Source organism: Mugil cephalus, chromosome 3 (genome assembly GCF_022458985.1).
Source record: "Mugil cephalus isolate CIBA_MC_2020 chromosome 3, CIBA_Mcephalus_1.1, whole genome shotgun sequence".
Taxonomy (NCBI): Eukaryota; Metazoa; Chordata; class Actinopteri; order Mugiliformes; family Mugilidae; genus Mugil; species Mugil cephalus.
The window spans coordinates 24,084,878-24,109,730 of record NC_061772.1 but is presented as its reverse complement, the minus strand read 5'-3'; the positions used below and the strand labels follow the sequence as shown (position 1 = coordinate 24,109,730).

General features: G+C 40.6%; 1 protein-coding gene across 1 annotated transcript; it reads right to left on the bottom strand.

The window, feature by feature from the left end:
* Positions 1-135: 135 nt before the first annotated feature.
* ly75 (lymphocyte antigen 75) lies at positions 136-24,203 on the bottom strand. The gene is made up of 35 exons (XM_047580622.1): positions 23,903-24,203; positions 22,401-22,772; positions 21,232-21,405; positions 20,949-21,110; positions 19,692-19,811; positions 18,814-18,954; positions 18,080-18,274; positions 17,722-17,882; positions 17,502-17,609; positions 16,387-16,475; positions 16,084-16,241; positions 15,344-15,543; positions 11,971-12,113; positions 11,547-11,625; positions 11,305-11,376; positions 10,741-10,861; positions 10,171-10,206; positions 9,838-10,007; positions 9,237-9,304; positions 9,058-9,134; positions 8,077-8,213; positions 7,209-7,317; positions 6,878-7,038; positions 6,618-6,741; positions 5,894-6,114; positions 5,654-5,816; positions 4,590-4,754; positions 4,376-4,498; positions 4,065-4,250; positions 3,747-3,970; positions 3,443-3,650; positions 3,170-3,331; positions 2,967-3,083; positions 1,953-2,132; positions 136-1,681 (listed from the first exon to the last, which is right to left on the bottom strand). Exons 1-35 carry the CDS (start codon positions 24,003-24,005, stop codon positions 1,515-1,517), a joined length of 5,196 nt encoding a protein of 1,731 aa, XP_047436578.1. The 5' UTR covers positions 24,006-24,203; the 3' UTR covers positions 136-1,514.
* Positions 24,204-24,853: the final 650 nt, after the last annotated feature.

The window sequence follows — 24,853 nt, the reverse complement described above, 5'->3', positions numbered from 1 at the left end:
TTTTTTTTTTTGTTTTTTTTACCATTAGAATTTCCCCTAAACGCACATGTTCGCATCTTAACATGAAGCGAGAAGTTGCTATACTAACTACTTCACAAAGTGATTCCAGTAAAACAAGACTGCAGGATAAAAAAGTCTTTTCTTAGACAGGACATTTTATTGGAAGAAAACTGTACCTGATTGAGCTGGTAAATCTGTGCAGGAGTGATAGGAAAGTTTTAAAAAAAACAAACAAAAAACATTTGGTTTGCAACTTGATATGACAGATTAGTGACACTTAAAACGTCGTGACTTGGGTTAAGACACATTCGAGGCAGCTCCTTAAACTGAGGGGAAAGATTTTAACATTCAAAAAGCTCTTGAGCATCTTTGGTTCATTCTCAAGTTATAAGACAAACGTATTTACAAAGCGTATGCAGCATAACACCAGTGCAATCTGAACACCTGTAAAAAAACAACAACAAAAAAACCAACTCCACATCCTCGTTGTGCTTTATGATAGAGGAACTACATCTCCACAGCGCATTAAAGTGCATTCTTGCTCAGTAGTTACGTGCATAGTAAAGTCAGATCCACAGTCATTTACACGCGGTTTGTTTTTGAGACTGAGACAGTTTGATTTTTAACTATAGTTAAAGGCATTAACAAATCAGTGTAATCTCTAAATATTTTTACAAGAAAAGTTTTATCACAAATAATGTTCTAAGGCACAGTCAGTGAGATTTTATATTCTCTGCTGATTTAAAGGCGCAGTACCACTAAAATCAGACAACAATATTTATTAGACCAGCGTTACCTCTCAGTTCAGACAGTTTAAAAAGTAGTTTGCTGAGATTTGTCAGAGCTCGGAGCTCAATGGCAGAGTTGTTACTTGTATGAGTTTGTTTATGGAGTGTAATGAGTATTTAAGGGAGGAGCACTCATCGGCAAATATAACACTCGAAAGGAAACAAAAAAACAAAAAGTTGATCTGTTTCTTTTTAAAAGTCTATTAATGAAATAGTTTTTGTTCAACTTACGCAAAAAGAACTCAAAGTTCATTATTTGTACAGCGTAAAAGAAAAACACAACAGCAGTTTCTGAAAGTTTGAAGTCACTCAAGCGTCAGTGCAATTTCACCTGAAAGGGAGGCTGAGACAGGAAGTGTTACGTTGCATAATTTGGCGAATGAACAGAAAGAAAATAATCCCATCGTTGTAAATGATCGGTTTTACCAGACTGAACCCGGCCCAAGCATTTACATTAACACAACACAGTAGTCTTAATTAACACAATCTGACCCCAATTAAGAAAATGAATTGGCAGATATTCACAATTGTCAAAACAATATTTACAGTTTTACATCATCATTTTCGAAAGTTTTCAGGCTTGAGCAGGATAAATAAATAATTAAAAAAAAAACGAGGGGGAGGGGACAGCAGGACTGCCGCGTTCACTCTGTCTGAAAGGGAGCCAAATGCAGACAGAGTGGACGGGCGCACGAACACTCCCTGAGGCGGACGAAGTAAGCGGACTCAGTCGGCGTCTATTATACTGGTGGCGTCGGACTCGTCGTACGTCCTCTTGTAGCGGACGGTGGAGGAGAAGTTGGACCTTCTCTTCTTATAGATGATGAAGCCGACAATGGAGAGGATGGAGAGGAGGACCACGATGAAGAGGCCCAGTGCCACGGGAGAGCCGGCTGAACATGGGGATCAAAAACGAAGCAGTCAGATTCTATGTTTCTGACGCTGCTGTGAATTTAATTGCATGACCTTTGAAAAGCATGAAGTTTTCACTGGAAACTTGAATTTGAAATACAAGGTTTGTATTTCAAATTCAAATACAAGGTGCCTGAAAACCTCGCACATTAATTATTTTTGTCATATATTTTGTATTACATATGCATTTTTTCTATGCATGTTTTCCTTCTATGCAAAGTGTTTTTCCTTTGATTCAGCTGCGACGCTCACCTGCTGCAGTTTTGCAGACGACGCGACTGTGGCTAGCCTTGCAGCTGACCCGATCCCAGGTTCCACTGTCTCCTGTTGTCATCACGGCACATTTGGGTTCAGACACTTTCACGGTACTGGCCCCAGACTTCCAGTTAGCGTAATCCACGGGTGAGCCATCCTGCCAGGATGAAGGATTACCTGGGAGGGGAAAGCGACGAGGACTAGTTTACGATCTGGTCAAAACATTACCGCCGTGGTCTTTAACGTTTTTCATGCTAAGAACCCCAAACCGATGGAGAGATTAAGTAGGGACCCCCTATCTACTATATGTGTTCTATATTAAACTTTGTGAATATACATTATTAACATCGTGTTCTTTTTCTTATTTCAAGCATGTGCAACATAAACAAAGCGAAACTTGGCCAATTGCAGGAAACCTGACAGTCACTGTGTAATATGCAGCCTCGTGATTGGCTCCTCTGCCTTCATTTACCCCTTTACTAAAATATGTTGGATGTCAAGTAGCGAATAAAGGCCCTGATTGAAAAAGTCTGGAAGACCACATGTCTCGCTTTTTTTGCCTTTAAAAATATATATATATATATATATATATATATATACATATAAATAAAAAAAACAAGCCCTTTATATTCCTGATTCTGTCGAATCAGGTCTCCTCTACGTTGTGAGTTGTAAAAGGTGGTTATAATGTTTTGGCATTAGTTTAACAGCAGATAATAAAGCAAAAAACTAAAATAAATAAAAATGTTGCCACACTGTGATCACCCTTTCATTTTCTTTACATGTAAACGGACCACATTTCACACTCAGAACCAGTTTGGAGCGGTTTTCGCCTCCAGATTAACTGTGTGGCGGTAATATCATATTTGTGCAAACGATGCAGAAACGAAAAATGTAGATTGCGTGAATATATCCACGTCTGATACCCGTATGCTGAAACTAACCTGCGGACTGTGCCTGTGTCTGGTTTCTGTAGTGTCTAAAGTCTCTATTTGAAAATACTGGGTTTACCCTGAGTATCCAGGTCCATGCCGAGCCACACACGACTGGTGATGAGAGAGTCGTTCAAGATGTACTGGGCCAGGAAGTCGTTCTCCTCTTGGGTTTTGATGGTCAGAAGTTGAGCATCTATGAGCAGAGAAGAAAAACGTTGAGTCCCGTTCACTCAGATGAACATAAACTATAATCCTCCACATAACAAAATGACAACTCACCCATCTTCTGACAGATCGTCTTGGCCTGGTCCATGCTGTAGACGCTGTAGTTGTAGAGACTCATGTCAAAGGCGTAACAGTGATCCTTGTGCTGGACCCACTTAGACAAACCATTACGCCGAGGACACTTATTGGCTTCTGAGGAGGTTTGAAGTCTGGCTCCTGATTCATAACAATACAAGGACGAGATGGATGAGCGTCAATTCCCCTTTTCAGTTTCCCTTTTCCTACGTGATGAAAGAGGAGGCTCTATATTTTTAAAACGGGTCTTACTCTGGGAAGGTGTGGTGATGGAGGTGGTGTAGCAGATGGCGCCGTCTATTAAAGTGTTGCAGTTGATCTTCTTCCAGTCTCCACTAGGGGTTATATAAACACAGCTGGCCTTCAGCGTGCTTCCACCGGAGTCCTTCTGTGACTCGGTGATGGTGGGCTTGTAGTCAAACGCTGTTCCATCGGACCATTCGTAGACTGAGCCGCTGACCTGCACCGAGAGGGACACCATTAAACGCTCACGTAAATCCAAAATAAGAACTTCAGGGATAAATACGTTTTTTCTCTAAAAGCACAAAATTCTTACATCCTGGTTCGACAGTCCAATCCAGAGTGGGAAGCCATCCGTCCTGGCAATGAGCCTCAAGTGTGCGTTGTGCTGGGTGTCATGAATGCTCGCCAAGTGGCCTCTGCGCTGACCACACTCTTCCAGAGCCTGGTACCACGTCACACTTTTGGTCAGTACCACGTAAGTCAAGCTGCCGTAGTGTTGAAAATCCTTGGATGACTGGTTGTACCGATCTTTAGGGTCTGAGGAGAGGAGGATTAGAAGTGGATTTTCACGTATGTATTTTCAGTAACGGTGTTAAGAGAGACGTAAAGAAGAGAGTGTAAAAACACCAACCATAATCCAGCTTGCAGGTCACGATTGCCTGTTGTTTGAACTCGGAGAACATCTCTTTGTTTTCGATGAGAATCCAGGTGCCCTCAATGCCGAGACCAGCCATGAACGGTTTGTCTAAATCCGGCCGGCCTAGTGCCCATTGGGAATATTGAACAATCGTGCCATCGTACCACCTTGTCAGATTATCTGCAACAGAACAAAATCCCTATTTACCTTTTATACGATGACATAAGCAGAGTTAGAAAGATCTGGTGCACCTGTGTATGACCTTTCTGGTTAGTAAATTACAGAGTCTAAAAAAAAGTACCTACCAGTGTCATCTCTGAACAGTCCCAGCCACACATACTGCACCAAGGATTGAAACGGTACAAGTTGGCCCCTGATAAACTCGTTCTCCTCCTGATCTCGAATAGTTAGGACGGCTGCGTCCGCATCTGTGACATGAATGCACCCTCATTAGCATCGTCAGTCTGTTACAGAATGTTTCACAGGTAGACATGGTAACACATGGCCGCAAACTCTTACGTAAATCTTTGCAGGTGTCCTGAATATTGTTGCTGTCAAACGAGTCCCATCTGGAGGAGACCAGCTGGAAGGAGTAGCAGTTGTTCTTCCAGGGGATCCAGTTTGGGCCGTTAATTTTATGGGGGCACTTCACGGCAACTTCATCGGGTGTGATGATGGTCTCCTCTGTAATAAATGGTAATTTAGTATTTGTGAGCGAGCTACACTCAAACAGCAACAAAAAAAAGAAGAGATTAGGGCTGGGCCGTATGAGCAAAAATGTACATCACATTTTTCGAAATTCTGACGGTATCACGGTATATTATGGTATTTTTTTTTCTTTCATGCATAATTACATGTGCAAAACATTTTCTACTGGTTGAGAGAGGAATTAATACAGTAGATTGACTAAGGATGGACTATTTTACTGTGATGATGAGTAAATATTCTACAATTATCCCACACTAGCAGTAAACAGGTTTGCATGGCCTTGTGTTAGCGCTGACTACTGATGCAAAAATCTGGGGACATTCAAAAAAAGAAGAATTAAATGTTATCAAGATGAAATGAAGATGAAATTAAGTTTAATTTAGCTTGGTGTATTTATTCATATTTAGACATATTTAAACTGCTACGTCTGTAACGACAATAGCAGCGTGATCAGCTACCGTAATAACTGTAGTCTGCGCGCAACATTTTTTTTCTCATTCATAAAAAGCTAAAATATCATCAACGGGAAAAAAAACACCAGTATCTCTATGAACCAGTGTACCGCTCAGCCCTATAAGAGAAATGATCAGAGAGGAAATGTCTTAAGACTTCAGATAATTTGCAGAAAATGCAGAAAATTCCAGAGTTAACCGATGGCAAATAGGGAAGCTGTGACTCAATTCACAAGTTTCTAAAAAGTTTCTAAATTTCCTCTGCAACCGATTCTTCAACCTGTTACCACAGACACAGTTTCTCCATTACTGTAGTGTTCAAATGCACCCACAGAAAAAAATGACGAAATTTAAATTCCCCAGCTTTTCCTGTCCATAAAAATGTTTCATCCGTCAATCAATTCCAGTCCGAGCTTCACTCACTGTGTGGTTTGTGGCAGATGGCGCCCCTCAGCTCCGCCTCACACTCGGTGGTTTTCCAGAAGCCGTCTGTGTCCAGGTAAACACACGAGCCGCCGGTGACATCAGGAGACCAGCGGCTGAACACGGTGTGACTGTGGTCAGTCCAGCGGTAGTGGACCCCGTCCTGAGCGAGAAACCAAAGGTTAGAGCAGTTGTCGCGACGCTGAATTAAAAATCCGAGACTTTCCTCTGCACACTCACGTCTTCGCTGAAGAGGCCGATCCACATGGGTATCTGTGCCTTGCTGACATAGACGGTGAGAGTGGACTGCACTAAGGTCTCAGGCACGCTTGCCAGGTCCATGTTTTTATTCCTGCACTGCTCCAGAGCCTCAAACCAGGTGAGGTTTTGGGCGAGCAGCAGGAAGGTGTGGTTGTTGACGGTGAAGGGCTCTGCCTCGATGTAGGGCTCTGCAGGTTTATCTGCAATAAATGACGCGTTTAATTAAAATTCCAAAGCGACAACGGAGGCCTGACTCTGCCGATGGATGGTGGATGATGAGAGCCGCATTTTCACATATTTTACAATACAGAGGTGACAGAAGACGTTGAACCTTGAACACCACCCTCAAGAGAGGATGGCTTGCTATGAATTGTTTTTACCTTTCAAATGCATTTTACTTTCCAGGGACACCACGGCAAGGAGTAAGTTAAACAAAAACCGAAAAGGTTTTTCTGACTTTGGTGAGCTGAACTCAGAAAGTGCAAAACAAATGGAATCTACAAACTGTATCACTGCGTGACGATGACGAGCAAAGGAAACGCACCCGTGGGGCACTCTTTAAAGACTCGTTATCTATTGATTATTCTGACATCCCAAACGATCGATGGACAAGGGTCACAGCAGATTACGTGACTCAAGATTTGTGAAAAAAATTAAAAAACGGATAAATACATGATAGGAGGTGTTCTAAGTGGAGACGTACCTGCATAGTGTTGGCAAATGGCCAAATGTTGTGGGTCTGTACAGGCAGTGTAGTCCCAGGTACCCAGCATGTTAGTGTCTGGATTTCTGAGCGTGTACACACAGAAACTCCCTTGATCCCATGCCTTTAAAAAAAAAAAAAAAAAAAAAAAAGTAAGGAAACAATGTGTATTTAAAAAAAAAAAAAAAAAAAAAAAAAGATTTGTGTAACACCTTTTCCCTATTTTTACACAAGTGAAGATGAAGGTGAGAGCGACTTACATAGACTTTTATCATCTTACGCTTGCCCAGAAGCAAAGGGTTAAAATTTCTGTAGTCGACCGATGTGCCGTCAGCCCAAGACGGTTCGTTATGCTCGATTTTCAGACCAATCCATGTGGTATTCATGTTTAGAAATGATGGCAGGAGGGTGTTGATGAAGTCTGAAACACACAGAGAGAACATTTATTCTGCGTTCGCTCGAGAATCCATGTTTTACATTTTAACCTTTCTCGTTTAACTGATTTCATAACATAACAAATGCATTTAAGAGCAGCATAGTTGGCTTGTTGGCTTCATAAATAATAATAAGAATAATACTAAATGTCCTCACCTTGCTCCACCTGATCATGTATAGTGACCAGGGTTCCCCTCGCCGACCTGCACTCCTCATCTGCATAGTTGTATGTCAAAGGCTTCTGGCTTGTCATCAATATGTAACACTAAAAAAAAATATGAATCACTTCATCAGATCTTGTTTATTAATTTACAGCTTTTTACTGATACATTTTTTTAGGTGACCCTAACCACAATGCCAGTGTGATAAAGATTAAGGCATCTCTAGAGGTCTCTAGAGGAAATGTGTGTTTCTTCTTTTACATGCTCTCAGGGAGTAAAAAGTTGATAACATTTAAATCTTTATCTATTAAACCTAAATGCTGCTGCTGCTGGAATCATCACAAATAGAGTACAAGTGCAAGTGGTAAGTGTTTCTTTGGCCTTTTAAAGTATAAAAAGCATCATCTTTCCTTTATCTTTTAACATTAGCTGGGTTTACATGGAGCCACATATTCGGATTACAATCGGTTTAGAAGTCCAAACCGAATGAAAATGCTCCATATAAACATGTCAAACAGAATAAACAGGCCCAAACCGAATGAAATTTGAAAAAATGAAAGGAAAAAAAATGAAATATTATAAAAGGTCCATCCAAAAGTGGATGTGACCCCACAAACTTTCCGAATTAAGCGGTTGCTTTAATAATAAAACTGTAAAAATAATAGCAACTAATTAAGTAGTGGTGCATGTAAACATCAGACCGGAATAGATCACCTCACATGTAAACAGCTGACCTTAAACCTTTAATCGGAATGAGAAAAAAGTCTCCATGTAAACCCAGCTAGTGATTCTACAGAGTAATAATCAATAAAATGATAATAACATCAAAAGAAGTCTGTTCCACTGGGTGTCACGTGTCAAACCTTATTTCGGAAGGCCTTCGAGGTCTTTTCACACGGCAGTCCTTCAGGATGAGGGTCCAGAGGGTTTATCTCCACCGACGTGACGTTTTGTCTTTCACACACAAACGACATCTGGTGCTGGCAAATGTGATTATGCACTGCAAGTCAAAAAAAAATGATACTGGCTCAGCATTTGGAATTTTCACGAGGGCAAAACACAAATAAAAGGACAAAATACAAGAAAACAAAACCCAACCCACCCACACTTTGAACGAGTGAGACGTGCAGCTGCGTCTTTCCTTAGCTGAACCAGGTTTGTATTTAACCCTTTGTGGGGCAAGGAACCATATATGGCACACATTTTAAATTATGTCTCTCAGTGAGGTTTAGAAGCACACGGTTTTCACCCAGCCAATCAGAGATGATCAAGGAAACATTATCAGGTCAAATTTGGTCTGCAAACTCAACCTCTGCACAAACATTGAGCATAACTTATATATTATGGACCATAAAGAAATGGCTTAATGTTGTCTAATCTAATGTGCATGTTGACAAGTGCCTGAATCATCACTTATGTTCTAATGGCCTAAATAAAGAGCCATATATGGTATATTCATTCATTTTGATGATTTTTTCTTGATGGAAATCAAAACTTTTTAAAATTTCACAAAAGTAAAAAAGTCTTTGCAATAACACTCCAGGGTTGACATTTAGAATTTCCAAGTATTTCAATGAGTGCCCTATAAAGGGTTAAACCTGAAGAGAAATAAAGGATTTAACAGCTTTGTTTAAGTTACTAAAAGAGAGAAAATTCTAAAGAGTAAATAGATAGTTATAATTCATCCACTACAGACTCTCACAGTCATTTACAAAAGCAGTACACAAAAACCCTCCACTGTTTTTTTAAAACAGGACAGATTCCTTTTTGACTGAGTTACTACCCTTTTTTTGGTCCAAATAATAAGACAAAAAAAAAAAAAAAAGCACGTAGCATATACATACGTGGAAAGGGGTGTTCTGAAGTGATGATGGTACATCTACCCCGGAAATGTAAGTTGTGTAAGTACATCCGGGAGTACCTAGAAAGTTTATTGATCCAGTCAATATCACCATCAAATTTTAATCACACAAGTACGAGCATGAGAAGTGTGTGCTCAGTTTTCGTGACTGTAGCGACTTACGTCATGGGGAATATCCGCCAAGGATCCCTCATGTTGACCCACCAGCCTTCATTGCTGACAACTGACAACTGTTCAAAACATGTAAGTTTAAGTACCACTTAATTAATATTGATTCTCCACTAATTAAATAATTGCCTCAAGATCTGGGGTGGCCTATATTTCACTGTGTCGTGAATGTTTCCATGATTTTATGACACTGATCTTAAGTTATTATGAAGTAGTAATAACTCTTTTGTTGTTTAACTAATTCCAGATGTGATCTAAAGGAAAGCTACAAGTTTTCCATGACCAGAATATAGTGGAAAGAATGGCCCTGATGATAAGGGGCTAAAAATGATAAAAAAACATGTTAATGTTAATGTTTTAATGTTAATGTTTTAGCGTTAACAGTATGTTGACCTTACGCCAGGGCCTTAGAATTGAACTAAATCAACAGTGAAAAGAAAAAGCAGCTTTTGTTTGCCTCTGGCTCAAATCAAGCCTCCAATAATTTTAGACTAAAAACTGTGAAATAGCATATTTGCAACTGTACAACTGGTCCTGACTCGACGGGATTCCTCACCGGTCGTTACGCGGCCGCTTACAGCATTTCATCACTTACCTTTTTTAGCTGCTGCTGGATTTGGCTGGCGGCCATGGAGCTGTTTGGAACAGCCAGTTTGCTGCCGTTTGCTTTGCAATAGAGAATTGCCTCCTCAAAAGACAATTTCGGTTCCTTAACAAACCAAAACTCTTCTCCGTCTACAAAGATGGACGTCTCGTGGTGCCCGCCTGAAAAGACAGACAATTAAAGCATTTTGTTAGGAAACGTTTTTTTTTTTTAAAGAGCACGAAAGATACTCTGAAGTTGTTAAAGTTGAATAAATCATTAAACACACAAAACTCTTCAAGACTTTCAACATTCAAGATTCTGAAAAGACGGAGGGGTCATTACCAGGGTTGTACCACTCTGGGGTTTTTGGTGTCTTTCCTGTTGAAGCATTGACAAAAAAAAAATAGTTAGAGGCAAAAAACTTTATTTTGTTTTCTAATTAGTCTGGTTTTTATAATTACGTGGAGGAATACACCAATCAGCCACAACATTATGACCACTGACAGAAGAAGTTAACAATATTGACCATTGTGACAATTCAGTGTTCTGCTGGGAAACTTTTGGACCTGGCATTCATGTGGATGTTACTTATACATGTAGCACCCACGTAGACAATACCAGGCACCCCCACACCATAGCAATGACACTAAAAATGTATGAAGGAAAAAGTAAAAAAAACATGAAAAACAGCACAAGGTGTTAACCTGGCCTCCAACCAGAAGGCTCATGTTCATTCTCTGAAGAGTCACAACCGTTTTGGGGGCACAAGCTAGACACTATTAGGAAGGTGGTCATAATGTTATGCCTAATCGTTGTACATTTCTTTATTTCCTTACAGTGTTATATAAAACTGTAGCCAGTGAAATTAGACAACCCCCAAACTTAATGACCGGCAACTGTTTCGTGACTTACCGCGGGGTATTTGGCAGACCCACTCTAGCCTAGCGTCGCAGTGAAACGGCGTGGCGTAGAAACGTTTGAGATGTATGTCGTGGAGCAGGAACAAAATGTGCTTCATGGTGCTCTTCATTGTCTGGTGGGGGGGGGGACAGATTGTTTTCAGAAAGGTTATCCAGAAGGAAATCACAGGGCTTGTTCACTTCCTACATATAGGTCAGTGACAGTTTATTTCAACACACACTCACACACACAATAACTAAGGCATCGGCCTAAATGAAAGCAGGTCATAGTGATAAAAAGATAAAAAATTACTTATTAATTGGAGCTGGAACTCTACTCTGGAGTCAAACGAAAGGCAGCTATCATTATGGCCAAATTCAGGGGAAAGAAACATGGAGTACTTTTGACTGGCTGCTTATTCTTGCATTTTGTAAGACAAGCAATATCTGAGCTAAATAAACCCAGTGAAAGATAAGAGTGTAAGTTTAAAAAAAAATACATAACTTGGTATGGGAATGGAGAATAAATGCAAATGTTTACGTCATGTTTAAAGTTGGATAAATCCATCCAGCGTACCTTGAAAGCAGTGCAGTCCCGATTGTAAATGTCGTCCTTGTGGAAGTCTTCGTACAAAGCGTCCATAGATACCTGTTCCGGACATTAAATAAATGTGATGCAATACTAAGTCTGTGCAAACCCCATATGATGCGTTTGAGATAAATAAAAGATGTAATTTCAGTTGGTAAAACAGGTAAAACGAACGTGACATCTTCATATAATGTGTTTGGGTAGGGGTTCAGGGTCAATGTTGTACTCACTGGACGGCCGTCGCTCCACTGCCAGGAGGGATCAGCTGGGTTCCTCCTGTTCAGGCCGACCCAGAAGTACCGGTCATCGCTGCGACGAGAAAAATAAACCACCGTTAACCTTTAGCACTAACCCGAGCTTTCTTCCAAAACCCAACTGTTTTAAGTGATTCAATGGTTCCCCGGCCAAATAGAAGTCAGGAGATGAGTTTAACTTGACAATCGAGTTAAAGTCCTGAATGTTAACTCAAATAAAGACGCAGGGTTTTTTGGGAAATGTGCCTACAAAGACAAACCTCTCTCTGTTAACGTGGCCGGTAGTGCCAGTGTTACCGGGAATCTCAATACCAAGCGAGTTAAAAGGGCAAAACAACAAACAATTCTGATTTGTCAGAAAGTCCCACACAGCGCAGCTTTAAAAAAAAGAAAAGCGAACCTGATAGTTTCTCTGATGATCTGGTGGAGGGTTTCCGTCTCTTCCACAGTTGTTAAGCTGGGAAGGTTGGCTCCCAAAGCCTTACAGAACCTCTCGGCTTCCTCCCAGGAGCGTTTTCTGCTCAGCCTTTCCTCATGAAACACCTGAGGAAGAGCAAACAAAACTTTACAACAGCTACTAAAATCAGAATCAGAATCAGCTTTATTGGCCAAGTATGTGAACACATACAAGGAATCTTGCTCAGTGGTACAACAAAATAAAAAACAACACCTGAACAAGCATAAAAATGGAATGAAAAAAGAATGGAAAAACTGTAAAAAGACATAAATAGACTTTCAGAATTAAAAAACAGAATATATATCTATGCATCTGTATATAGTATATACAGTGAGTATGAACATAAATATGAACAGTAGTATGTACAAAATGTAATGAGAGTTATTATGAGAATGGTCACATGTTCTGTAAATGCAGAATAAAGCTTTTTTTATCTCAACATGTCTATGTGAAGATTGCGCCATAGAGGGCTACACTAAACAAACTGTTATCAATCATGGATAACCCTGACCACCCCCTCCACCAGATGATACACAGACAACGGAGCTCCTTCTCCAAGAGACTAAGGCGACTTTGTTTTCTCATAGAAGGCTACAAGAAATCTTTCCTGCTGTTCAAATACTCATCTTTATGTGACAGATAACGCTCTGTACATTATTTCTTTTTCCTTTTGCATTCACTTATTTTTATAATTCTTTTAAATATTGTGTATAGAGTATATTATGTTTTCATGTTACAGTGGGGGAAATAAGTATTTGATCCCCTGCTGAATTTGTAAGTTTGCCCACTTCCATAGAAATGATCAGACTCTGGTTTTTATGGTTGTTTACTGGTTATGGGTATAGACAGAATATCAGTCGAAAATGCATAAAAAACACACAATCTAAAAGTTATAAATTGTTATGTATTTTATTAAGGGAAATAAGTATTTGATCCCCAAGCACAACACAAGTCAGTACTTTGTAGAGAAACCTTTGTTGGCAAGCACAGCGATGAGACGTTTCTTGTAGTTGGTCACCAGGTTTGCACACAGCGCAGGAGGGATTTTGGCCCATTCATCTTTACAGACAGTCTCTAAATCCTTCAAGTTTCTTGGCTGCCTCTTGGAAACTCGGAGCTTCAGCTCCCTCCACAGGTTTTCGATCGGGTTAAGGTCTGGAGACTGACTAGGCCACTCCATGACCTTAATATGCTTCTTCTTGAGCCACTCCTTTGTTGTCCTGGCAGTATGTTTTGGGTCATTGTCATGTTGGAAAACCCACCCACGAGGCATCTTCAGTGTTCTTGCTGAGGAAAGAAGGTTTTTGTCCAAGATGTTACAGTACATGGCTGCATTCATTGGCCCCATAATGCGGTGAAGTTGCCCTGTACCCTTTGCTGAAAAACAGCCCCAAAACATGATGTTTCCACCTCCATGCTTAACCGTGGGTATGGTGTTCTTTGGGTCATACTCACGTTTTTTCATCCTCCAAACACGGCGGGTCGAGTTAATGCCAAATAGCTCAACTTTGGTTTCGTCAGACCACAGCACTTTCTCCCAAGCCTTCTCTGAGTCATTTAGATGTTCACTGGCAAACTTAAGGCGGGCCTGTACATGTGCCTTCTTGAGCAGGGGGACCTTGCGGGCACTGCAAGAGTTCAATCCATAACGGCGCAGTGTGTTGCCAACTGTTTTCTTGGTGACGGAGGTCCCAACTGCTTCCAGATCATTAACAAGCTCCTGCCGTGTTGTTTTAGGCTGCTCCCTCACCTTTCTCATCATCATCCTCACTCCATGAGGCGAGATTTTGCGGGGAGCTCCAGACCGAGGACAGTCGATGGTTCTTTTATGGGTCTTCCACTTGCGAATAATGGCACCAATAGTTGTCACCTTCTCACCAAGCCTTTTGCTGATGGTTTTGTAACCTATACCAGCCTTGTGCAGGTCTACAATCTTGTCCCTGACATCTTTTGACAGCTCTTTGGTCATTCCCATGGTGCTGTAGAAGTTGGAATGTAAGAAACTGATTCTTAGAGCAGGTGTGCTTTATATACATGACGAGTTAAGATCAGGAGTATTGGTAATTAGTTGACTGAGCACAGCTGTGTGCCACATGCGCACCAGCCAATCTGTAGGAGCCTGAATTCTAAGTGAATTGTTGGGGATCAAATACTTATTTCCCTTAATAAAATACATAACAATTTATAACTTTTAGATTGTGTGTTTTTTATGCATTTTCGATTGATATTCTGTCTATACCCATAACCAATAAACAACCATAAAAACCAGAGTCTGATCATTTCTATGGAAGTGGGCAAACTTACAAATTCAGCAGGGGATCAAATACTTATTTCCCCCACTGTATATAGTATGTATGGTGTTGAGTGCCTACATCGCTGCTGCAACTGTGAAATTTCCCAGTTTGGGATGAATAAAGCACCTACCTACGTACATAACTACCTACTTAACTGCCTACCTATCTACCTACGTACGTAACTACATACCTACAAACCTACCTACCTATCTACCTACATATGTTCGTACCTACCTACCTGCCTACCCACCTACTTACCTACATAAGTAACTATCTACCTATGTACTTACGTACGTATGTGCCTACTTGCCTACGTACGCATGTACCTACCTACGTACGTACCTACGTAAGTACCTACCTACCTACCTACCTACATAAGCACCTACCTACCTACCTACCTATGTACATTCGTACCTACCTACGAACCCACCTATGTATACACCCACACCAAAGACTGGAGTCAAAGAACAAAAGCAATTCAGATGTCACATTAAAAAAAAAAAAAAAGCAAGAACAATGTGTGACAACTGCACAGACAAACTGATTTAAATTTAAAATTAAAATAAATGTCTGTTAAGTCACCATCTATCACCAAATAATGTAAAAAATAGTGACTGAGCCTATGGCACACCCACAAAAGCATCTCGAATTTAACTTATTGCTAATCTATGAATATATATCTGGTAGCGGGGTTCCAAATTTTCACTAGATAGAAAAAGTTTTGTTTTGATAACAAATTTATGATGTTCATTTATCATTTTTGGAAGTTTGAAACATAACAGAACGAGGAGGAGCGGCCAGAGTGAGCTGCTAGGTGAAGAGCTGCAGGCGAAAAAAATCTGACCACACTTGCGCAAACAAAAATATTTGTTGCCTCTGAATTCTGCAGTCTAAGTTTTAAAATGCATTCAGTGCTTTAAGATGCAAGTATTCGTTCCTTGGGTTTTATGAACACATGTTTCTACATACACATGTAGAAAAAGTGTACATGATCGCAGGTGTTCAAAGGCACAGGCTCTGACCTTGTAGCAGTATCTGTTGCCTGGTTTGGACAGCCATCCAGAGGGGCAGCTCGCATTGGAGTCCGGCTCCGGTTCCGGCGGCGGAGGTGGACTGAGGTCGGTTCTGCAAATGGTGCCGGCTTTAAAATTGGTGCAGTTCCTCACCACCCAGTTGCCCAGGGGTTTCGCAACAGACATCACAACACAACCCCCGTCCCGATCTGAAGTGCACACATAAAGGAAACAGAATTTTGCTCAATAGACATGAAAATGTGACTTTGTTATCACAGCCTTAACTAAGGTAAAGAAACTTAAGAGCAGTGGCAAACATTAAACTTTTGTCTAGTGTTGAACCTAGCCTGAGAATAAATTAGCTTGTTGACAGTAGTCTGTCGTGGTAGAGGTATTTCTATGTTGTAATATGTTGTCACATTCTTTATGTGGACAGAGCAGCCTTTTCCTCCATATTTAGATCACTGTGATGTGGCCCTACTTAAACAAGATGTCCATTTCGAGAGCAAAAGTACATAAAGTCAGTATTTTGGACGAGACGAACTTTTTGCATGGTTTGTGTACAAATCTTCAACCACGTATCACACGTATCTCCACATATTCCTGTGTTTATATGCTTGTAATGCTACAAGAATCCTGTACACAGACATTCTGCAAACAGAATCACATACAGCATATGATAAAACTATAATCTATCATTACGTCACTAGGTTTTGAGGGGTGCCATATAGCTTTGTGGTTGAACTAACCTGGCTGAAACCAGCCCCAGTTGGCGTAGGTAACCGCATCCTGGCTCAGCCACTGGTACTCTCCTGTGTTCTTGATATCCTGCAACGCTATCCAGAAATACTGAGTGCCCTTGCCTATCTGCTCTCTGAGTAGACGGCTGATAAAGGCCTGCTCAAATCTGGGCAGAACAATCAAAAACAAACAAGAAAAATAATAATTACAAATATGTTTAAATTTGTGAATGAGTAATTATCTACTTTCTAGTCAGAAGTGGAGGTCTTCCTTTTGACCTGTACCAGTAGATATTCATGCGTACACCTTACCCGTTTCTTATAGTGATGTTACAGTGGTCTTTGAAAGACACTTGTTTGGTGTTCACTTGATAGCACGAGTTGCCATGTCGTCTCCAACCCTGGGTAATACAAAACAACAACACTTAAAGACAAAAATATTATTTTATGCGGTAGTCAGTTTTGAGATTACTGGGAAAAAAAAAATCCACGTTCATTTCACTACACTTTATCTTCGAGAAATGTAAATATGTATAATGTATTTATAAATGTATAATCAAACAGATTACATTTTCTCCATTTATCAATTTTCACCTTTAATAGTGGTTTACATTCAAAAAGCATAAAACTAAGTCAAGACAATGCGGTAATTATCCCACAGTGGGGAAATATGCAAATATCTTATATTTCTCATAATGTGGTAGAAATCAACATATTAAACTTTTCTCTATATACAGTACATACCTCGAAGGTTTTTCTAGGTTTGTTCCCTCTGTACAACATTAATAATTTGATTTATGTCTTATTTCTATATACCGTTTTTTGGATACTGACATCATATTTGGATTCATGCACTAATAAAAAAAAGAGTCCTCTCTTCAAAAAACATCAACACTAAAATCTAATATCTTAATAAAAAAATATTTTTTCCCCATCTAATCCAGTGTTCAGATTTCTGATCTGGTATTTAAAAAACAAAACAAAACAAAAAAATATATTATATATATTTATATATAATTAACATAAGTAATCACCTGGGTAGGTTTAATTCTGAAACCTACTAGGTAAAAAGTTTAACTTTTTAACTTTTGTTGTCCCTTGTTTCGACAGAGACACGTCTGTGATGGGAACGTACAGATTTTTAGTTTCACCCTACTATCATATCTTTGTGTTTAGATTCATATATCTCTTTCTTTGGTTCAGACAATAGCTGCCGACAGCCTCGGATCTGCTTGACGCCGACACATTGTTTTCGCAAGATTTCCTGATTATTGTTGACGCATACATGAAGGTCATGCGCAAGATGAGCAGAAGAACAGATAATGCTTGTAAACAAAGACTGTGAGCACTGCAGTCTTGATCTAAAAGACAATAAGCAACAATGTTTATGCATAGATAGTGCAAAAAAAAAATAAAAATCTACTTACATCCTCAAAGGAACATCCAGGCTGTGTTGCTGATTCATTGACCTCTCCTTTCTTCTGACACATGAAAGGCAGCCTCTGTGTGCAGTCCCCAACTCGCCATCCATGGGACTGTGGAGGGTAAATAGGGCTAGTATAAATAGGAGAACAAATACACACCCTTGACTTCTCAAACACTGTGGGGAGCAGCATGCAACAGATTGTGCTACACAAACGCACGCACCTTTCCAGTGTAGAAGACGCAGCTGGAATCCTGAGAGGGCTGAACTGGTTGGTCTTGGTCCCAGTATGAAAAGTTAACGGGTGCCTTGTTGGCCCACGTGAAGACAGTCGAGTTCCTGCCGACACCGGTCAGACCGATCCACACGTCCAAAAACTTGCCATCTGAAGCAACATACCACGTACAAAACGGAAAGAGTTTAACATCAGACTCAAAACTCGAAGGGAAGAAAAATGCAGTGGTGTGTAATTCAAGAGACCTCTTAAAAGCCAAATATCCAGATAAAATGTAATTAAACGTAAATATTGTTCCTTTTAACAGTACTATTAAAAAATTGGAAACTTGAAAACGAGAGGTTTACCTGAATGGAAATTAGTGTTGATCATCTCCTTGCTGTCGAAGGAGTGAAAACTAGCTAAGGTTCCTCCCTCGGTACGGTCACAGTGCTGCTGGGCGTTTGTAAAGTTTTGTGGCGTGTCCTTCACTAACTTGTAACACCATCCATTCCATGGGACCCAGCCGTCGTCACACAGCGTTTGTTTATATGCGAAAGGCTCTGTAGAGAGGAAGCAGGACAGGCAGTGGATGTGAGATTAGTGATTCAGCCAAGGGAAAAAAGGGAAAATTAATTTGCTACAACCTCAAAAGAGGAAAGGGAAATAGAAACATCTATTGTGTCTATGAGAGAGAGATAAATAAGGTGGCCATAACACAGCTAACAATTAATAGTGGCTAATTTTAGCATGCTAAAACTATGATGGTGAACAGGGTTGAATTAAAACTTGTTAGCATGCTAACATAAGCATTCAGCTGAAAGCAAATTTTTTATATTAAAAGGCAGACTAAAGACATAAGACGTAAAAATAGGAAATAATCTGGTAGCTTGTTGTCAGATTAACCTGCCTCATCCTCTCCCACTTCACAAACGTTGCCTATTCTTATACTAGGATGAGTCAGGCCCTGCAAACAAGGCGACGGTCAGTGCCGCCCACGTAGAGCGTGCGACTTATACCTGCTAGCCTGCTTGTTAGCATGCTGGCACTAGCATTCAGTTCAAAAGCTTGAGCTTTGCAGACAGAACAGCAGCTCACCCACCTGGGGGTGCCGTGTCAGAGGCGTTGACGCTCTTCTTGCAGATGTAGGGCAGCCGCTTGTTGCACGACTCCGTTTCGTAGTTCTTTTGGTGGTTCAGGACCCCGCAGTCGGACTCAATGATGGTGGAAGCGGATGGCATTCCTGTCGAATACACGGAATAAATAACAACATCACGTACAGACCGTGACCAGGGGAGAGATGAGGCACATACATCTGGGTATCTCAGATGTATGTAGTTCAGCTTAACAACTTAACAACTCAGTTCAACAGAGAGGAGAAACAATGTTTTGTGTTCCTGTAACAGTCTAACGCTGTGCGGCAAGCAATGCTGACAAGTCGTAAATTACAATAACCACAAAAGCTCATATCATTAGAAGCACAGACGGCTGCAGTGCTATTGATGTTCAAATTTAAACATTTCCTACGAGAAAAGAGGAAAAAAAAAACATACTAAAATAGCCAGCAGAGCTTTATAAAGCCTCCTATTCAGAACTATTAATGGGTTATTCAGCAGCACAAACAATCCCGACTCCACACTGTGTCCAATAACCAGGCACAATGAGCTTCTTTACAACACTAGCCTCATTGTTTGTCTGACTGACACAAACACGAACTGTGCTCGTAGAAAGGCAAGCAACGCACAGCAGATCACAGCAGGATGCAGGTCTTGGTGTGCTAAAAGGAGCAGGTGTCTCTGGAAAGCAGAACAATGTTACTCTGGTTATGCAAGAAACCTCATGCTAACAACCTCAGGTGCACCTTCGTTACCACTTTCACTTAACCTGACCCGGTATGCAAGTCCTCAAATATCCCAGAGAAAGAAAGTGAAGTGATATTTGACACAGAAGGGAGAGCATTTATTTAATAGTCACTGTCACCTTGTTCCCAGCGCAACATGGAGAGAGCAGAGCCGTCGGACCACTGCCAGCCTTGAGAAGTGTCTAACTGGTGAAGGCCGATCCACATCCTCTCAGGCATAGCTTGAAGGCCGTTCAGGACTGAACAATGCAACATTAAAGCACAAAGGAGTTACTTTAATAAAGGAAATGGAACTGAACACACACACATAAAAATAAAAAAAATAAAAAGCTTGACGCGAAGACACATGATAAGCTGATTGGCAAACACAGAGGAGAGGAGAAGTCGAAGGCTGAAACTAGCAAGTGCAAGTCAGGATTCGATATCTGCCAAGAGGAGTTGGCAGATATCGAAGGATAGTCAGCTGGACGGAGAGAACTGTCACTGTCACTCTGCCGAGGGATTTTTAATCTCCGTAAAACAAGTATGCGTTACTCAAGGGTCAGACGCACAAAGGAGTCAAAGTCTCGCAGATATATAGCTGCGTTGACTTGTCGACATGTGACGTGCTCAAGGCATAAACGAAATGTTGGAACAGACGGCAGTATTGTATTGTAAGCATTTTATAAAGAACTCCCTCTGTCCTATTTCCAGTTGATCTTCGTAGTAAAGTTGTGGAAATCCCAGTGTGATGATCAAGAAATGAAAACAAAAGAAAAAGAAAGAAACCCCCTTTTTCCACAGTTCATGAGGGACTAGAGTTGAGACAGAAAGTATGAAGATGATTTACGCAACCTTGCCATAGGTTTCCAGACATTATTCTCCTTTATACAGTAAGTAGGAGAGGCCGAGTATTAAAGTGACAAAGGCATAAAGGAAAAATCCCCCGTTCCGCTGGTTTTTATGTGATAAAAACGGGAACAAAGGTCTGTCTCGAAATTAGCTTGACTAAACAAGAAACTGATGTGAAACTGATTATTTGTTTGAGGTTTCGTCTTTGAGGCACATTTCATTTATACATGTAATTTCTATTTCATCTAGATTTGTACGCTTGTTTTATTATATATTTTTTTAATATTACACCTATTTTTCTAAAAGTGTTTTCCAATAGTGTTTTTTTTTTTTTTTTGTTACCAAGATACTGTGACCAAGTCATTTCCCTTGTGGATCAATAAAGTCTAAGTCATATAAGTCTAAGAGACTTATTATTTGAGCTTTTATTGTTTATGAATGAGCCATTCTCTATTTGATCATGCTGCTAACTTTTCAGATTTTCATCAGGAGACAAGTGAAGAAGAAGGAGCAGAAGCTAGGATTAGCAACAAGCCCAGTCTTACAGGTTCTGGAGTTGAGTTCTTCGAGCCCGGACAAGCTGAGCAGATCAGCTCCCTGGCTGCGGCATGAATGCAAAGCTTCGTGCCAGGTCACCGCAGCGGTGGAGACAAACTCATAACAGGATTTCTCCTCCGGTCCCACAAACAGATTTTGGCAACCCTCCTCTGCAGAGTCAAAGAGATGGGGTCATTATGGGGGGGGGTGAGTATAGCTTGTAATCATTCTGCTAAGACATATTGTATAGGACAAAATATGATAGTATTTTAATACAAAAATAACACATGCCAGGCGTTAGACAGTATCCGTTCTTTTTGTCTTGGTCATAGTCTGAGGTGGTGGAACACCAGGACCGTTGGGGGAGATCTGTGTCGGTGAGACACCCGTGATGCCAGCTGCCGTTGTATTTGAAGGGGAAATCACACGGGGCGCCAGCAGAGTTCCCATCTATGGTGTGGACGACTGCACAGAAAAAAAAAAGATACGAACAAAGTCCAAGATGCATTAGAAGGCTGCTCTGTGTGACATCTGCACAGTGTCACAACAGAAGATGTCTTAAATGAAATCCGATGCATTGCTGCACACTACTGAAGCGGTCTTTTTTTTTTTCTTTGCACAAGCACAGCCCTAGACAGGACGTGGGTTTCTACACACACACACTTTTATCACACACAGTTGCATCATTGCAACAATGTCAACTTGTCGTTTCAGAGGACAGAGAGAGAATTCGTGGAAATAAAAGGTGTGCTTTTATCGAGAAGACGGCAAAAATCTGATCTGTTAAATGTGGCTTGTTTTTAAATATTCAAGCTTTTTCATGAAAAAAAAACTCTTGGTGCTGTGGACCGTTAATGCATCCTTTGGAAAATACCTTGATCTAATTTACATGGCGATGAGTTAACTTCCTGTCCCCTTTTAAACCTTATACCAGGGCAAACAATTTATTAATAGCATCTTGGGTAAGGATAAGAAATAGTATCAGTTTCAATAGATCTTAATTAAAAAAAAAAATCGGACGTTTTATTAAATATATGATACAGCATTAAAGCAATTTTAGTGAGCAATACTAATGAACAGAAAGTGAAAATCAACCCTCACACACGATGAGGCTGACTGTCCCCCTGAAATACAAAAACCACAGAGGAAGTTTTCCTGCTTCTGATCTGACCATAAAGGAGCAACACGTGATAGGGACAAAGTCAACCAACCAGTCAGGCTTTAAAATGTGCTACAACCTGTTTGTCATGTAACACAAGAAGGCAAATTACACACAGGTCTGAGCGAAGGAGGCTTGCATCACAAGGCTGCGGTAGCTCCACATTTAGTTCAGTCCTCCTCTTCCAAATATGATTTTATTACACTCGGCACAAAGCGAACTTGACACTACTTTCATTTCCTAACCAACAGTCTTCTCCAGAGCACTTTGTCCGAGACAGATGAAAGGAATCAACACTCACCGCGATACGACTTCTCGCAGATGTTTTGTCCAGATCCTCCTCTCACCCAAGTATCATTACCGTCCCGTTTGACCGTAACTCTGCCTTGGCTCGCCGTCAGGGCCATCTGATAAACGGTGTAAACGGCCGTGTCCAGGCAACGCCACCCCAGGGGGCTGCTGGAGGCGCAGTCCATCAGGGACACCGTCTTGGAGCGCACGTCCAACGCCAAGCACAGGGACGAGGCCACGTGGAAGAGCCGGTGGCTGGAGCCCCATTTCCACAGGTGGAGCTGGCTCTTCGCATCGCATTCGGCGAGAGTCAAGTCTGAGGAGGACCCCGTGGCCAGGCACTTCCCTGTGTCCAAGTGCTTAATGGTGAAAGCGTCTTCATCTGTGAGGATGGGACAGAAAACAGGACAGTTTGACTGACTTCATCTGGACAATTGTCGCAAACCCTTGACTGGAATGAAGATAAAGATGGAAACGAGATAACAGTTTAAACCGATGGATCCTTTCCACCCTGAAATAAGGAAGCTCGTAAATGGAGATCGGGATCTCGCCCTTGCTTTTCAAGCAATTTTTACAACGGTCAAAATTAGATGTGGGCCAAGGCCCACGGTAGCACAGGTCTTGTATTCACTTTTAAAATTAAGTTGCCTATTTAAACAGACAAATATGTACTCCGCTAGTGGGCACAAAACAAAAATAGCATATTCAGTCTGGCTAAGAAAAGGGGAAACATTTAGCAGACAGCAGAAGTAAAGAAGCCATTTAAAAATAAATAAATAAATAAAAACATTTCAAGATATGACACCGTTGCAAGATAAAGACTAAGTTTGAGCGTCTGGGGTGCTGGCAAGAAATTAATCACCAGGGAACAGCTGGGCTCCCTTCATCAGGAAAATAAGCTTAAGCAACTTAGGTAAGAAAAAAAACATTTGTGCAAGATAAACGTTTTACACGAGGTTAATGTGTCTTCGAAATTGCTGATTGATCCTCTTAAGGCTCGAACCGCAATGTAACATATCCTCTTATTCTAATACAAGTTGTGTGTTTTACATGAGAAACCTGTTTCTTTCTTTTTTCTTTTTCTTTTTTTTACACGAATACACACCCTGCTCTGGTAAAGATATAACCTGGGTAAATGATTTTCATTTAACACAGAGAACAACCTCACACTGCGTTTTCACCGCTGTGTGTTTATGCTCGTACACGGACAGTAGCAGACATGTTAGCAGGTTAACAATATGACATAGCAGCTAGGGAGGAAGAGTGAGTGTGCAGTTTGTCGGATCGGTGAGTAAGTGGTTGAAAATAAACTGGGCGCAACTTTAAAGTAACACAAACAAATAAAAAGTAGGATCAACAAAAAGCTGGTTCTGCCTCCACTTGTTGTGGCCGAGGAAGTTTGTGACTCCGTGCGTCTCAAGTTTTATTTATTTTTTTGTTAGTTATCCAAATAATAAGTCCAAAACATGAGCGGTGACGCAGAAATGAAAGCAAAGTGTCGGAGGTACTTACCAGAGCTTTCAGCGCCAGCCGGTGAACAAGTTCCCCACTGACCAGTCTCCAACACAATCAACAACACACAAAGGCAAAGTGTCGCTCCGGGTGGGTTCAGCATGGTCACAGCGGAGGCTTTTTAGTTGGATTCATAAAGGATTTGGCCCCTCTCTCACAGCGGAGCGATGGATACAGGGCGATCGACGCCTGTACTCTAAATCGAAAGTGATCAGATAACCGACCTAGCTCGGTTTGCCCAGCTGTCAGCTGTGTTGTCCAGAGTCCCGCTCCGAGGCTTCTGTCAAGCCCCACGCGCTGTGACTTCCGGTGTACGCGCAAAGTAACCACCTGAAACTTTCGGCCGGGAAAAGTAACAAAGTGAAAGACTGCGAAATAAAAATGAACATATGTATGATGAGTCGAACCAGACACGTATAAAATAAGTTGCATAATAAAGGCGGAAAAGGGCGAGATTATTAATAAATAAATTAGACTGAAAACGCAACTGCAAAAAATAAAAATCGAATAACGATGATATATTTTTTAAAAAACAAACAAAAATATGTAGGCTATGACCTATTTGGGGGCTTATTATATAAATATATATTATAATATTATATTATAATATAATATATATAATATATATATTTATAAATATATTATATAATATATATTATAATATAATATAATATATTATTTTATAATATATTATTTTAAGTCAGGTTACCACGATGCTATGCCAAAGGGATAAGATAAAAATAAATAAATAAATAAATAAATAAATATAAAATAAAATAAAACGTCCCAGGACACCCTCAGAAGGCCCATGACGTGTCAAGATGAAGTTATACTTGATTAAAAGTCACGAGTCAAGGGAATCTCAGATACTGAGTTGAATTTATGAAATATTTTATAAAAGCAAACTAAAATAACATCAATAGATGATAAATCCCGTGTGAATGATGCTGC

Excerpts from the sequence above, each read along its gene's own strand:
- ly75 (XM_047580622.1), bottom strand. The coding sequence starts at position 24,005 with ATGCTGAACCCACCCGGAGCGACACTTTGCCTTTGTGTGTTGTTGATT. Across the intron at positions 18,275-18,813 it reads CTCTGACACGGCACCCCCAG|AGCCTTTCGCATATAAACAA; the intron begins GTGGGTGAGCTG and ends TCCTCTCTACAG. Across the intron at positions 10,862-11,304 it reads GGGACTGCACTGCTTTCAAG|ACAATGAAGAGCACCATGAA; the intron begins GTACGCTGGATG and ends CCCCCCCACCAG.